This window comes from Phyllostomus discolor, chromosome 2 (genome assembly GCF_004126475.2).
Source record: "Phyllostomus discolor isolate MPI-MPIP mPhyDis1 chromosome 2, mPhyDis1.pri.v3, whole genome shotgun sequence".
NCBI classification, from domain to species: domain Eukaryota; kingdom Metazoa; phylum Chordata; class Mammalia; order Chiroptera; family Phyllostomidae; genus Phyllostomus; species Phyllostomus discolor.
In genome coordinates this window covers 4,243,940-4,260,151 of record NC_040904.2, presented here as the reverse complement: position 1 = coordinate 4,260,151, position 16,212 = coordinate 4,243,940, and the positions used below count along the sequence as shown (strand labels likewise).

The following is a 16,212-nucleotide window of genomic DNA, read 5'->3' as shown; positions in this document are numbered from 1 at the left end:
GAAGACTGGCTCTGCCCACGGACCCAGGGCTAGGAGGCGGGGGGAGGGGCAGGACGGTGGATTTGGGGAACTGGGAATGATCTTGTCTCACAAGAAGAAAGGCTTGGAGCTCCAGCCCCGGGCAGGGTGCGGCCCCCGGCACGAGGGGGATGTTCCGAAACCACCGGCCAGAGGAGAGCTGGGGCCGGCCTGGGGTTGGGCCCCTGCTCCGGGTGAAGCTCATCGGGGGAGCTGGAGGGTGGGCTTTGGTGCCCCCACCGGGAGAGGCCGCCAAGGTGAGAAATAGCCTGATCCCTGGGGACTCCTTGGGACCCTTTTTAAACACGACTGTGGTAAAATCAGCACAACGTAGACTTCACCGTTTTAACCATTTTTGAGCGTGCAGGTCAGTGGCCAGGGTTCCACTCGCAATGCCATCTGACCACCCCCACTTCCGTTTGCAGAGCTCTCCATCACTCCAGACAGAAACTCTGTCCCCATTAAATAAGTCCCCCTCCCCCGTCCCCTCATTCCTGGCACCCGCTGCCCACCGTCTGGCTCTCTCTGGCTTTGTCTCCGCCCCCCCCCCCCCCCCCCCCCCCCCCCCCCCCCCCCCCCCCCCCCCCCCCGCTGTCTCATCTAAGCGGAACGATACAATATCGGTCCTTTCGAGTCCGGCCTCTTTCACTTAGTGCAACGTTTTCAGGGTTGGCCCACGGTGAAGCTGTCAGAATGCCGTTCCTTCTCACGGCGGAGGACCATCCACCCACTGTAGGCGGACCCCGCCCTTTGTCCATCTGACAGTGGGCGCTCGGTCTGTTCGAACGCCTCCGCCGTTGGGAGTGGGCCTCCAGATCTCCCCCCACCGGACGCCGATCCCTCCCACGGCTAGGCTCAGGGTGGCATCTGGGTGGGGGTGCCCACTCACGGGAGCGAGGGACTGACCCCAGACAGTTGGGCCTCGCGCTGGGGGAGGGCTGTCGTAGACCCCCGGGGAAAGAGTGCAACATGGAAAACATGGTGCCCGGAAGGTCACCCTTAAGCTCACCAGAGCTAAGGAAGCACGTTCCCAGGGCTCAGGTGACACGAGCCAGGGCGTGTTAACTCCCTGCTTGGGCTCTCTGAAGAGAAGGGGCTGTCCCCTCCCAGGCGGCAGCGCCAGGGCCCTTTGGGTCGCTCCGTGCGCAGGTGACAATTGCATGTGGCAAATGCACTGGGAGCCGTGCCCTCGGAGGAGGTGGCCCGAACGTCCTGGTGACAGATACTCAAGAACAGATGAGAGAGGGACGAGGAGGGGTTCCAAGGGCCCTGAGGCCACAGGGAGAAGAAGTCAGCAGGGACCCGGGACGGCTGGGACCGGCCCAGACCTGAAACGTGAGCCGTCAATTAAACGGGGAAACTTGACCTCACTTTCCTGCCTGAGCGCACTCCCTGTTTCTGCTGAGTTCTGCGCGGGCCCCGCCGTAAATCTCTGAGAGCCTCCTGCGGCCCTGGCCCCGCTGGCTGTTGGGTTCCGCACCCCCACGGTGCCCCCCCCCGCCCCGGGCAGGCAGGAGCCGGGCTCAAGGTGGGCGGGAGGGGAGCGCGCACAGGCCAGAGCGTTCCGGGGCTCCGGGGGCGTGTCCCGGGGCCACCTACAACTCCAGGCCCCACCGGCCTCCTGCTCTGCGTGGGCGGGAAAACGGAGCTGCCGCCTGCTTCCCCAAAGAAAGCCAGGCATCTCTCCGGTGTGGGGATGAAAGACGCTTCCCAGACCCTTCGGACGAAAAGTTTCAGAACAACAGCCCCGAACGTGTAAATGAATCAGAAACACGTGTATTAAGTTTCTCATCAAAGTGCACATGGCTTTAAAAAATTAAAGGGGAGGGGGAGGGCCTGGCAGTGCGCCCCCCTGGTTTTTTCTAGCCCTCCAGTGTCTGAAGACCTGTCAGAGGGATTTGCCAAACCCCAAACATCGCTCGCCCCCCCCCACCCCCCAACCCCGTCCTCAGCAAAAGCACCAGCTACAGTTTCAAAGTGAAATACCACAAAACCCCCACGAACCGGATTTCAGGTTATGCCGAGTTCAGCCCTGTCTGGGGTTGTGCTGGGTGGGGGGCCGCTGCCCTGGTGACTGGGGGGCTGCAGGGCTTCCGGCCAGGCCCTGGCTGGGGCTCCTGGATTGGATGTCGGAGCTGCCATCCCCCACCCAGGCCGGAGGCCGTGCTGCCCGCTCCACACCCCAGGGCTGGGCCAGCCTCTTGGTCCCTGGTCCCTGGCCCCACGGCCTTTCAAAGACCATTGGCCAACCACACACTACAGGCCAAGTGGGTGTGAAGAATTCCCCAGTGCATTTCTGGCCCCTCCACAGGCACCTCCTAGATGACGGGGAGAGGGGGGGTTTGGGAAAAGCCTTCCCCAGGAAGCTTGCTGGCCCTCGGCAGGAGGCACTGCCTCTCTGGTGGAGACAGGGAGTCTTCCTCAGGGACACCACCCTTCTCCCCTGCTCCCTGGGGGGCACGGCCCTCCCACCCCTGCTTGGAGGAACACTGGTGTCGGGGACCCTCTTCTGTGAAGCCCCCCTCTGCCCCTGGACTGCAGAGCCGGGTGGGCCGAACAGCTAAGACCTGAACCCTCCCCTCAGGGAGACCCCTCTCTTTCCCGTTGTAAGAACTCCCCAGGCCTGGGGTGGGGGTGCTACAGTGGTCCACGGAAATCTAGGGCACAGACAAGGGGGGGTTCCCCAAGGTTCCGACAATGCTTCTGGAACAGAGAACCCGGACAGCCGGCAGCCCCCTCTGTCCACCCTGAGCAGTGACTCCGGGATGGGGAAGGACCTCCTCTTTACGACCCCCCCACCCCCAGCCTCGGGGTGCCAGCTGGTCCCCACCACAGGACAGCGGCACTTGCCAGCGTCTGGCCCTCCCCTGAGGTGCCAGGCCCTTCCCCCAGAGTTACCTTCACTGCCTGCTTGGAGTCCCCGGGGGCACGCTGGCACCCTGTCCTGCCGACCCTTGACCCTCGACCCTCGTCACTTCTCCACCCCCGAGGGCTCCGAGGCATCTTGACGACCTGGACCAGTTTGTGTCTTCCCCTCCCACCTCTAAACGGGGGGTTTGCTTTTCTCCAACGAATGGTTAAAATGACCAGTGTTACGTTATGTGTATTTTACCACAGAAAGGTGAATCAAATCAGTAAACCCCAGCTTCAGGATATACAGAAAACCCAGAGATGAGGATTTAGATGCAGATAAATATAGACCTGGACGGGGCCACGGATGTAGATTAGATCTTTTCTCCGGGAAAACTCGGTGCACCCTCTGGAGCCGGGGCTCTGAGGTGCCTGCCCGTGCCGCTGGGGGGCCTTCTGGGAGGCGGGGGGGCAGGGGGACTCGCACGGCCGGTGTGGCGGGCTTTTTACTCTCACAGATGCTTTGCATCTGCTACCTGGTTGCACCTTTCCTGACTGCCCCGGGTAGCAGGGCGGGTGGGCAGGGCTGTTGATTTATATCTATCTGTCTGTCTGTCTGTCTGTCTATCTATCTAGATATCTGCTTGAGACTGCTCAGCCCATCCTGGGGAGGGGGCGCCCCCTCCGGAGCAGGCTGGTGAGGGGGGGCGCCTAGGTCCCGTCTATGGGCGGTCCTTCCTCCCTCACGCTCCCTGCTGCCTCTGACGACAGTCCCAGCTTGGCGGGGGGACTCCCACGTGGGAGAGGAGAGGACAGCTGGGGGAGGCAGTTCTGGGAACGCTGCGGCCTCAGCCTCCCACCAGATCCGCACTCCTGGGCTCCTGGTGCACTCCCAGTCACAGCCCCCCCGCCCCCCACCCGCCCCGCCCCAGGAAGGCCACCTGTCTGCTCCCCCCCACCCCCAGCCCTGCGGCGGCCGTCTCGGCCCACACGGCCTGCCGCAGCCCGAGTCCGAGGGGCTCCCGCCACACACGCGCCCCACTCACTGCAGAAATGTGTTTGCCCTCAAGTCCTCCGGGCCCGGCGGCAACACCAGGCGGAATCCCAACACCGTGGGCCGCCAGAGGGGCTGCCCGGTGCCCGTGCGTGTGTGTCTCCCACGGGAACCCCGGGGAGACGGTGAAAACGCAAAGTCGCGTGGGAAGGCGCCTGCGTGCTGGCTGCCCCCGAGGACGGGGCCGACGTTCTCTCAAGTCCCGACCGGACTTCGCTGAGCCCCTTCGTGGCTCGCCTGCCCAGCGCGGCTTAGTCCTTGTTCAGCTGGGTCCCACAGAGCGGCCTCGAGGGGGGCCCTCTCCCCCTGCAGTGCCCCCCGCCCCGCACTCCGGAGCAGCCGCCGCTCACCTGGAGTCCAGGAAGATCAGCTTCAGGTCCAGGCTGGCCCTGAACATGAACATGTTGCTGTGCAGCTTGATCTCGGTGATGGCGCTGGGCGGCAGCGACTGGCCCACGGCCACCAGCCCCACGATCTGGTAGCAGGAGTCGTACAGGGACATGTCCAGCATGTACTGCCTGATCTTCAAGTAGCCGCTGCAGTGGATGACCTGGGGGCACAGGGGGCGGGGTCAGCCGGGGTGGGCGGGTCCAGGTCCCGGCCGGGGGGCCTGCCGGGGTCCCCAACATGCTGGGCTGCCCCCCAGCCCGGCCCCACGGAGCAGCACAGCCAAACGCCCGACACATTCGCTGCTCGGGAGACACGAAGCTGTTCTTCTTCCTTAAGAAAGAGCACCACGATAAAGCGCAAGGGCCGTCCTCCTCCCTAACTGACTCCGTTCCCCCAACTCACAGGTCAGGCCTCTCTGGCGCGGGGCAGACTGACACACGATCGACCCACCGCCCCGTTTCCCTGAGGTGGCACCGCAGAGGCGTTCTGGGGAAGCTGACGTGTGTCCCAGCGTGTCCCCTTCGGCCACTGCCCCGCTTCTCTTCCCCTGGGACTAACGCCACACGGGTATCGCCTGACCAGCTTTATCACCCCCGTCAACTCGGAGTTCTTTCAGTGGAACCAACAAAAGCTTCATTTCCAATATGTTTTTATTTTGTTGATAATTCAAGGCGGTCTCCCCTTGTCATGAGCAACAGCCAGGGTGACCGTGTGGGGGACACCTGCGAGAGCCACGGCCAAAAACCACACGAGAGACGGCATCCAGCGTTCCATGTGGCACCCAGAGACCTCGGCGGGGCCCTCAGCCTCCGCTCTGGGGACACTTGTACCAGAGACAGTCGGGAAGGCTCGAAAGGCCCGCTGTCACCTGGGACAGCAGTGGCCAGGGCCCTTTCCGAAAGGCCCCCTGAGGGACTCCTACAGAAGGCGCAGCCCTCCCAGCCGGAGGGGTGGGGGGACAGATCCTAAGTCCTTCCGCTCCACTCTCCCGGTTGACCGACGAGGAGGCGGAGGGCAGCCTGGGGGAGGTGTTCTGCTCCAGACTCGACCGTTAACAAGCGGCAGAAACAATTGGAGACTCAGGTGTCCAGGAGAACCTCTGTGGGTGCAGGACGGGGCTGGGGTCCCCCCACCAGGGCCCACGCAGGCCGAGAGTCCGGGGCAGCAAGCAAGAAGCGTACCCTCCAGACTGGAAACCAGAGTGAGCTCAAGTCCGAGGCAAATGCTCGGAGCGGGGCTCCAAGGAGGGGCCTGAGGAGATGCCGCCGAGGGGAGGGGGCGGCAGACCCCAGGATGGGGAGGAGGTGGGGCACAGGTTCCAGAAAGAGCACCAAGTCTCGGGGCTCCCCGGACCGTCCCCTTTCTCTCGCCCCGCCCCACCCTGCCCACCTTTCCCGACACTTAAACCCTCGTGCAGGAGCACCGCCATCGGCCTGGAGCCCCGCAGAAGGGCCGGGAGGGTCAAAGCGGGGCGATCAGCTCAGACACCCCCAACCTGCCCTCCTCTCTGGGAGCAGCCAACTCTGATGTGGAGGCTCCGTATTGCTGCCCACGGGGGCTCTCTGCATGAGCCACTCCCAGATGCTGGAGTCAGCCGGGGCCAGGCGCCGCGTCCGGCAGAGAAGCTGGCCAGGATGGAGCCGGGGCTGGGCTCCGAGGCCCCAGCTCTGCCCCTGCGCCTGCCTGCCCGCCCGCCCGCCCGCCCCTGTGTTTGTCCGCTGGTGCCCGTGACTGAGGGCCGGAGCCCATTGTCGTCCTCCCCGGGAGGCTGCCCTGACATGGTGCCATCGGACTGCGACGCCGCAGACAGAAGCGTGGCCTCGAGTGCAGAAGGGGCTGCGTTACCGCTGTCATGCACACAGCCCCGTCCTCGTCTCCGCATGGGGCCAAACGCTCTTTCTCGAGTGGCGTTTCAGCACTCTGAACGCCCTCTGAGGCCCGGGACCCTGCTCCGAAGCACGGGCTCTGGGTTAACCCGAGGGCGGCAGACTGAGCCACGTGCAGAGCGGGACCTGCAGGTACCGAGGCCCCCTGCGTGGCCCCTGCACCACCTGTGCTCCCGGTCTCACTGGACGAACGTCCTCCCAAGACGCCGACCCTCACACCTGCCCGAGGAGCCGAGTCACCGGAAAGTTCCCCGGCAGGCGGCAGGAAGGGTTCGAGCCCCTGTGCCTTCCTGTTCATGGGTGCGAAGCAACATGTGCCACGGGGAAGGCCCCACCCCCTCCCCCATGCCGCCCTCCAACCCGCCGCCACGGCTCCTGTACCTTGTAGCCGCTGCAGGTCAGGCCCGCGTTCCTCTTCGCCAGCACACACTTCATTCGGAGGAAGAACGACCTCTCGATCTCGTACTCTGGAAGCAGGGGCCAGGTTAGGCGGCTGCGGTCCCGCCATGCTGCCCAGCGTCCTCCCGGCAGCCCCGACAGACCCTCAGGCCCAGAACGGGCAGCCGGGCCTCCCTTCCCAGGACGGAGCCTGGGGAGGGGGACTCGCTGGTGGCCGGGGCCTGGGGAGGGGGCAGTCAGCCCCGTCCTGGCAAGACCCCCACGGGCCCCGGAGGAGGGCAGCCCGAAACGAGGCCAGAGCAAGAACTTGGGGGCCGCCAGCCTGGGGCCACAGTGTGGACTGAACGTGCAGTGGCCCCCGAGTGGCGGCCACAGAGAGGCCCGGTGTCAGCAGAAGCACCTCGGGCACCGGAGTCTGAGAGGGGGGGCCAGAAGCAGCTGACTTCCCAGGGGGCGGCAGATAGAAATATTTTGAATGTGCTGGAAACCGTGGTTCCAGCGGTGACACGGGCGGTGACATGCTCGTGAGTACACTACTGGGTTCGCACGTCCAGTAACGCGGCCCCGGAGCGGGGTCCCAGGACCCCCGAATTTCAAAGCACCGAAGCGTCGCTGGAGGACACGGCTCCCCCTCTGCCGTCTAGAACCCCCGGAAACGCTCAATTCCAACGGGAGGAGGGGCGTGTGACCTTCCCCATCCGCTCTCTCGAGCCCCAGTTCGGCCCCTGGGCCCTTTGGGGATGAAGCCCGGGGCTGGGCCCGTGCCACCCAGACTCGGAACCAAGGGCACGTCAGGGGGAAGCCTTTGGCCACTTTCCCTGTCCCCTCCCTGGCCCCTGTCACAGTCGTGAGCGCCTGGTGGGCACCCAGGGGTGGTGTACTGGAGGACCTGGGCATAAACGCCAACCCCCCTGGGTGGGCCCAGGCGGGGCAGCGTGGGAAGCGAGACCCTCGGGTCACAGCCGAGAGCATCATCGCCTGGTTTCGCACTGGTTCCTGCCCTCCGGAGGAAATACGTACCTTGGAGCAGGTGGTGGTGGAGAGGCTGGTGGGCCGCAAGGACAGCCGTCATCTCGTCGTGGTCCGAAGGGTGGATGTACTCGTAAATGCTGTTGCCCGTGAGCTCCACCTGCCGCAGGCGGGGGGGCGGAGTCAGAGTCCCCTCCGGGACAGCGGGGGGAGGGCCGGGGGGGCGGGCACGGTCTGCGTCACGGGTGTGCACCCGCCGGGGACAGCCCACACCCTCTCCAAGCACAGGGACACGGGTCCTTTCCGAAACGTCTCCCACGCTTTCCGACCAGGCCAGAGAGGGTGGGCTGAGCTGAAAGTGGGGACAGTCCCAGCAGGAGGAACTGGAAAGTGAAGGACAACAAAGCTGTGCCCTGAGGTGGGTGACCCTGCTGGCCTGTTCAGCGTCCTCCAGAAGAGAGACAACTTAAAACAGGCCAGAGCCCATGCTCCGTGCCTCCTGAGGGCACTGGTCCGCCGTGGACCAGCCGCCTGCCCCCAGTGAGGTCCCCGGGGAGCTCCGTGCACTCAGAGGCCGAGAGGCAGGAGCCTTGGGCCCCGCCCCCCCCACCGTGCTGGAGGAGGACGTGAACCCCGAAAGGCCCTTTCTCCGGGCAGCTGTGCCCCCAGGCTCCGCCCAAAAAACCTGTCTCTGAACTTCCCAGCCCCGGTAACGGTCCCGACCCCGAGGCCCCGCCCATGCGTGCGGCTGCTTGCCCACCCCGGGGGGCTACGTGACCCCAGGCTCCGCACCGACTACTTCCAGACGCACCCACAGAGCACAGGCCCCTAGAGTCCACGTCCACACCGGACGGGCCCCTGCTCGGCGGGGGAGGGGGGGCTCCATGGGAAGGTGGTCGTCGGGGTCTTCACACCACAGTCCCCGTGATCCAGCCCCTGACTCTCGGAGTTCTCTGTGTCCTCCCAAACGCACGAGCCGTGACGGCCTGGCCAGGGGCCTCAGGGCCAGGTCCCCTCACCCACCACGAGGTGGGCGGCGGCAAACGATATTCTAGAAGCCACCGCCGCCAGAGCGGCCTTCTGAGCAGAGGTGGGCAGGCCCTACAGCAGAGGTGAGCCCGGGCACCCAGTGTTGATCAGGGGCCCCCAGGGCAGCCAGGAGGAACCCCCAAAAGCCAGGGACTCGGCCTTAGGGTGGCAGGGGCCCCTGGGTGCGTCTGCGGAACTCTCTCCGAGCCCTGCTCCTGGTGGGGAGGGGGGCAGGAGGCAAGTCAAGCAGAGGCAGGCCGGCGAGCGCCTTGTGCCTGGCCACCCCCTCAGCAGGTATTTTCAGGTGTGCCGCCGTGCGTGCCGCGCGACCTGCTGGGAGCCTCGCCGCCCTCCATCGGAGTGGAGAAGACGTCATCTCCTGCCACACGGCAGCCCTGACTGTGCCGCCGCCTCACGCCACCGGGCCACCGGGCCCACAGGGCAGATGGAGAGTGTCCCCACCACTCTGAACCAGTGCCAGTGAAGAGGCCGGTGCCGCTCCGCTGGGGGCCCAGCTACCCCGCCCCTCGGAGTCAGGCCCTCCAAGTTATTAACAAGCGCGAGTGGCCTTTTTATTCAGAACAAATGACGCGTCCGGCCTGCTAGGTAAGCTGGCCCCCCACACGCTGTCCCCGGCCGTACTCTCCACATTCCTCACAGAGTGTCCTGCAAGGAGCGACCAGAGACGCCTCCTGCGGACATGCTCCTCCGCTCCGCCCCCCAGGCCTGACGCCCCCGCGGACCCAGCCCAGCGGTGGCCAGGAGCCTGGATACAACGTTGCTACATGACCTACATGACGTCATCGAAAGTGTAAGTGATGGAAACGAAACGTTCTTCTGTCCCGTCCTTCTCTTAGGCCCCACGTTTACGTAAACCGGCCCCATTTCCGCCAGCCCTTCCGGACGGGACAGCGCCCCTGCTCCTGGGGGCAGTCACACAGATGGCAGGGGACCAGGGTCAAGGCTGGTCAATGAGGGAGGGATTTCTGAAATCGATCTCCGACTTCCATGACTTATTTTAAAACTGAAAAATATATATATATAAGCAAATGGAATCTTGGGGGATTGGCCTATCATGTCTCCCCTACCTTCGGTTTTTTTTGGGGGGGGGGGTGGGGAGTGATCGTTCTGGTTTGCTCCAAGTTCTTGCTCAGACCAGAGTAGCGGATGTCTCTTCCGAGACGCGAGTTTTCTGAAGACTCGCAGAAAAGGCCTGCGTCTGCGCTCACGGGGACTTCACAACCCTTGAACCCCAGAGGTTCCTGCTGGGCGTGGGGCAGGGGGATGGGGAGGGCGAGGGCCCGGGAGGTAAAGGCTTGCTCTTCTGAACACTCGGGTCCGTCACGAAACGCAAAGGCCGTTGAGGAGGTAAAGCCGTCTTCAGCTAACGGAAATGTTTCCAAAAAACAAATTGGGGAATGATAAAAGGGGGCCGGCCTTGACTCCAGATCAGGCCGACAGGCTGTTTCCTGTATTTACATATCTGTCCCCGCTGGTGAATGCTGGGAGAAACGTGACTACCTCCAAAAACAAAACAAAAAAAAATTATGGTCGCCGCTATAAAACTCTCCAGGTCTCATACATCAGCCTTATTAAAACAGACCCTCCATGTGATATTTTCGCATTGGTAAAACCCTGGTAACGACAAAATGAATTGCTTTCCTACTAAGAGCTTTTTTTATGTTTTGCTGAATAGCTTTCCTTCCTGCCAAGAAAACTACACAGGATAAATAGAGCCCTAAATGGATACATTCTGGGGCGGCAGGGAGCGCGCCCTGAGCGCTCGCTCCTCTGCAAACGTGCTCTGCTGTGTGCGGGGTGTTCTGCTGACTATGGCAAATTGAGCATTTCCAAATAAGACGGTTTGGGTTTCAGGGTTCGAGCTATGTCAACAAACATAAAACGCTGTCCTTTCCCTTTATTTCAAAAGTGAAAGGATTAGGTCTTATGGCCCCAGACGATGCCGGGGCTACTTTTACGGCTGTGCTTCCGGCTGCAGTCTCCAGCATTCCATTTCCTCTCCGCGTCTCGTGAAACAGGCTCCTTCGTACGTATCGATATGTATCTGAAAGTGCGTATTAGTTACCTCGATGCCTCACACTGTGGGCGCAACTTCAGTAAGGAAATTTAAACCACATGGACACTTAAAAATGATTGAGGTCATACACAGCAGGGAAACAAAGCTTTCTTTCCCTTCTTCAAATATAACTTAATCATGGTAACCCCCAAACCATGGAATTAGACCATTTACCAAACCTGCATGAATACCGAGGGTGTCCCTACATCTGCCTCTTCCGAACAGGTACATTGGTCTGCGTGAGTTATTACGTAGGACCTAAGTGTGTCCACGGAACGGGACCTCCGAGCCAGGAGCCTGACCCCACCTCCCAGCACCGGGGACACGGGCTGAGGAGGGAACTTGCATGGGGTGGGTGTCTCTTGTCATGTTCCGTGTGAAAATGTGACGGCAAGGGCTGCTGCGTTCACTCATTTAAAAGTAAAAACAGGCTTTAAAAATTCTCCAGATAAAGTAGATTTCTTATTCTCAACTTTTTAAAAAAGTTTAATAAAATGCTTTGAGTTGAGACGGGCTTATAACGCAATTGTTTTTACACCCTCAGATAGATCATTCTGATGGTTGTTGAGGTAATTCAGGTTAAAAAAAAAAAGAAGAACACCAGTTTGCTATGAATTTTCACACAATTATGGCAAACCCAAGAAGGGGCTTAGGTTCCCTGGGAGCTGCTAACACAGAGTTTAACCCTGAATTAATGTGAAAGATGCCATTATTTAATGAGATAATGTCATTTGGAGTAATTGAAAGTTCTTAGAGCACAGAAGGTCACTGTGTAGATGTAAGCAATTGCTACTATTGCTATTCATCAGGAAACCTGTTTCAAGGTTATTCTTAGACGACTGGGCAAAAGTTTATTAACATTTTTTATCTCTGGTGATTTAAAAAAAATCTTCAAGCCTATTTTAATAAAGCTGTCGTATCTGATATATGTGCCTGACTTCTTCCCTCCTAACAAAATAATCTAAGAGCAAAAAAAATTTTTTTTAAAAAAGAGAAGTTGGGTGTTTGACATCCTCCTCAAAACTTTATTTTACTACTTAAGTGAAGAAGACAGAGAAAAACACACAATTGTGATTCCGCCTAGCTTTCCTTCTGCAGGGCCAATCTGGAACAGGAGGCGGATTTGAGGGGAAATGTTTGTTGTTGCTTATTTAAACAGTTCACCGCGAAACACTCCCCAGACGCCAGGCATGCTTCTGCACTGGCGAGTTTTCGTAGCTGCAGACGGATACTAACAGGGCCCTGCCCAGAGATCAGGAAAAAGCACTCCATTGTCCTGCACAGTTTGATGTACCTTTTTTTCTTTTAAAATGGACACTTCTCCCAAAACAAAGAGACCAAAGGCATCTCTGTAACTTTCTGGGAGAATGGGAGTGGCTAACACCCTCCCCTTTTAAAATTATAGTGTGAACTGTTATTTCTGCATTTTGATCAAAAGTAAGTGCAATTTTCATTGTGATTCTGCCGGGATGTCCTTTTGTGGGGGGTCACCGTGAACAGGAGGCATATCTGCCACCTCTCCAATACTTTGGTCATTTTTAATGAAAGAAAAAAATGACAGAGAGAGAGAGAGAGAGAGAGAGGTGCGGGTGTGAAGCGCAGCAGCGTGCCCGGACTGGAGTGCGCTGGCCTGGGCACGGGGCCTCCCGTGTGGTTGTGCCAGGACATTCCGGGTGCCTAGTGGCCCGGGGGTGCCCCTCAAAGGGTGTGCCCCTCAAAGGGTGCGATCTGGAGCAAGTTCTGTGCTACCTGAGGTGCGGTACTCATGAGGCAGTGACCCTGCCCGGCTTCTGTGTGGTTCCCTAGAGTCTGGGAGTCATGTACAGTGGGCGCTTGGCTTTGTTTCCTACCGCAGTCCTGAAAGATGGGTGTGTCGGGAATTGTTGTCTTAAGTTATCGTTCAGGGAGGTTAGATACCTGCCCGATCAGACAACAAAAACCACTAACTAAATGCATTTCACTCTTTGCTTTGACTGCTAGGAAGCTCAGATCTAAATGTAATATTCCATAACAGTAACTTTACCAGTTCTGACGTATGTGTGACCAGCTGTTTTCTTTTTCCAAAAGATGTTGTTTATTTTTAGAGAGAGGAGAGGGGAGGGAAAGAAACATCGATTGGCTGCATCTGTCCTGACCGGGAATCGAACTGGTGACCCTTCACCTTGAGGGATGACCTTCAACCCACCGAGCCACACCGGTCAGGGCTTGACCCCTCATTTAAAAAACATGTGAAATGTTCGTCTTGTTTGTGACATTATTATAGAACTAAACAAAGACTTTATAAATCTTGACTGAAAGAGTTAAGTAAGCTGATTAAGGTTTATCAGCCAAAAACCAAGCCAGGAGTAGAAACCAGGATGGGTACAACGAAAGGGTTCTAAGTAACCCTACATAGGGCAAGGTAAAAATTCAGAGAAAAATTACTTTGCAAAATACAAAAAAAAAAAAAACTAGTCCACGTCATGCTCCCAACCATATTTTCAACGTTACAAGTGCATCGCCGCTGTCAGTCACGGGGGCCTAAGAACCGAGCCTCCGAGAGTCTTACCTGGGAGACCTGGTTTCGTAAAGAAGAAAAGAGGAGGAGAAAAGGAAACACCCAACAATTCAAATACGAGATTCGCCTTAGAGGACTTTGCGTAAGAAACCCCCAGGCACAGGGGGGGGGGCGGGGGGGGGGGGACGGCACAACCAGTTTCACCCACGTCCAGGCAGGAGAGGGGAAGGAACACACCAGATGCTCATTTCCAAACTGGCGCCTTTGCTTCTCAATGAGAAGAACCCCCAGCCACTTCAGCCGGCGTGTTTTCCTTTGGCTTAACTACACAAAGAGGCCGGTGCATGCGGACCATTCACCGGCCTCCCGGGGGCCCATTTCCCGTGTCTGATTAATTCTAGCGCGATGGAAAAGAGCGCTCTGATCATTCACAGCGTAAAGACACATTTAGTCCCTCCTCGTACAGAAATGTGCCTCTCGGAACCACGTGCCACACCTGTTAAATCAGAGATATGAATGGCAACGATCAGGCTCCCCCTACCCGGAGACCCACCGGCTGCTGCACCGCAACTACCACCACCACCCCCACCCCCCTCCCCCGCCACTGAAGCCAGATTCTCCACCAAACCCCCGGCTGGACAGGGATACATAAAGCTGAGTGCAACTCTTTCCTCCAGGGGATGCGCTCCCTTTCAGAAAGTGGTTCCAGAAAAATCAGTAATATTTATACGTTCTAAAGAAACCAGGACCTTGCTGTGCAAAACAGTAGTAAACTGCGTTTTATGAGTTTCTATCACAAGCGTATAAAATGCTTTACTGAAACGACCACTGAACTGGAAAAACTCAGGAAAAATTACCCTGAATTCCATGTGAACACTCATAAATCTGCGACGTCCCCCCCTCCTTCTCTCCCCCCAAAGCACACTCTGCATCCAGTCCACATTTGCCACCGGCTTCCCTCTCGCTTTCACGGCCACTCACGACACCCCGGGCAGGGCCATCCAGGGCGGACGGAAAAGTCCGCCTTTGTGACGCTCTGCTTGGTGACAGAGGGTCTCACTGGAGAAGCCGAGGCCGGGGCTGTTGAAGGAGCCTCAGAACGAGGCTGGCCGTCGCAGAGACACACTGGTCATTAACCCCAAAGGAAAAAGAGAGTAAAAGACGTGAAACGTGATCCGAGGAAGCAGACCCCCCCGAGGGATGGCCTGCAGAGGAGGGTTTTGCAATTTTGGATTCTGCTCCTACACGAAAGCAGTTGCATGAACATCCTCGTGTTCGGGCTGGGCAGGGCTGCCCAGGTCCGCCAGCACGCCGTCCCATTTGAGCTGCACGTGAAATGATGAGGTGCTACCTACCTGGGACAAGCCGAGATGTACGGAAGCTGTTTCCGATATGTACATGATTTTGCCATCGGATGCTACCACAAAAACAAATCCGTCCAAAGTCTGGAAAAGAAAAACGTGCCAGGGTAAGAGATAATAGTTACACATTCGAGTCAACTCTAACAACTGTGCTCTCTGGCTGGGAGGGAGGATTGCATAAAATATCATCACCGACACATATTTGTCAAATGCAAAAAAACAAACAAACAACAACAAAAAAACTCCCTCCCAGAGCCGGGGTGCCATAAGGATTGTAAGTTACACCACTCGCCAGGCTTTTTAATGCTTTTAAAGCACTGTAAAAAACAGTCTTACATGCACATCACAAAAATCATGCAAAACATTGGAGAATTCCTATCATACCCAGTTGAAATGTAGGGGCTTTATTGTTTGGGGTTATTTTAGCACTTAGCACAAATCCGGAGTTCTATGGTACTTAGGGGACAATCTGCCGCTGTCCAGGCCACTTTATGTCATAACTGGCAGTGTTTATACCACTAGGACACACGCTTTATTTGCCTCAATTTTCTAGTTACCCCTAAGTGCCGTTTGAATAATAAATTCCGAACACTACCACTCCCCAGAAAAGAAAATACCGGGTTATTTGAACAGACCACGTCTACAGAATTAATTATTTCGAATAACCTTTGCAAAATTCAAAAAGAAAGAGTATCAATTTCTGAAAAATTAAAACCACCTACATGATATTCTGATTTGCCGAACTTGGCTAGCCCTCAGAAAAGTAAGGTAAAATTATGAGAGGTAATTAAAACAAATAAAAAGGTACTGAATATATTTATGTGTGGCAAGGATCAAAAGGCTGGATTATTTTCGAGAAAGGGAACCGTATTTTATTTACCCATTCATATTTTAGATCCAGAACCAATGAAAAGCAATAAAATCGGTGAAAGATCTATACAACGCGCAATGCTGCCCCCATAAAAAATATTCCAAATTAATTTCTGGCCACAAATTCTACTTTTACAGCATGTAATTGAAACCAGATTACCTTTGGTTTTTCTAAACCCACCCCCTCTTTGGAGGGGGGGCCTAACAAGAATGTAGCAGAAACGAAACATAAAAGATGTTACATTCGACTTTGCTCAAATAGAGTTTTGCTGCAAAAATTCTTTGCCAGCTCAACTACCATTACCTTCCCCTCCCCTGAGGTGGAAACCAACATCTTGATCAGGAGCCTCACTTCCTCGTTGGTGACTCCGGCTCCAGAATATTTTCCCAGCTAAACTCCGTTTCCAAAGTATAAACTACACAGCACTTTCTAAAGTGATAAACCTTGGCACGTTCCACATCCTTGCTGAACCCCAAGATCCTTAAAGAGATACATTTAACAACATGGTCTCTGCCGGTGAGCCATATGCGTAAAAGGGGGAAAAAATTATCATAATCAAATTCTGAAAGTTGCCAGCAGTAGCTAAAAATAATATCCTTAGTGGAAAACGGTGGGTACGGGTTCACAGCCTCAGACGTTGCTCGCTCGCCTGTGCTGACTGCAAAGGCGCTGGCCCACGCCGCTGCGGAACTCATTAAGGAAACTTCAGGCACAGGAACCTGAGGACGCGGGCTTTGCCGCCAGGTTTTAAGCGGCACTTAGTTGTCCCCGACATTAGTGTCACTTCTAATATGGAGGAGTACTGAACATG

General features: G+C 57.4%; 1 protein-coding gene across 1 annotated transcript in view; it reads right to left on the bottom strand.

Moving 5' to 3' along the window:
* SIM2 (SIM bHLH transcription factor 2) overlaps window positions 1-16,212 on the bottom strand; it is a 40,036-nt gene that overhangs the window by 13,242 nt on the left and 10,582 nt on the right. Inside the window, exons 3-6 of the mRNA XM_028504826.2 lie at window positions 14,525-14,614; window positions 7,618-7,726; window positions 6,580-6,665; window positions 4,273-4,472 (exon numbers count right to left, since the gene is read on the bottom strand). Coding sequence (XP_028360627.1) covers window positions 4,273-4,472; window positions 6,580-6,665; window positions 7,618-7,726; window positions 14,525-14,614 — 485 coding nt within the window. The remainder of the gene's footprint in view (window positions 1-4,272; window positions 4,473-6,579; window positions 6,666-7,617; window positions 7,727-14,524; window positions 14,615-16,212) is intronic.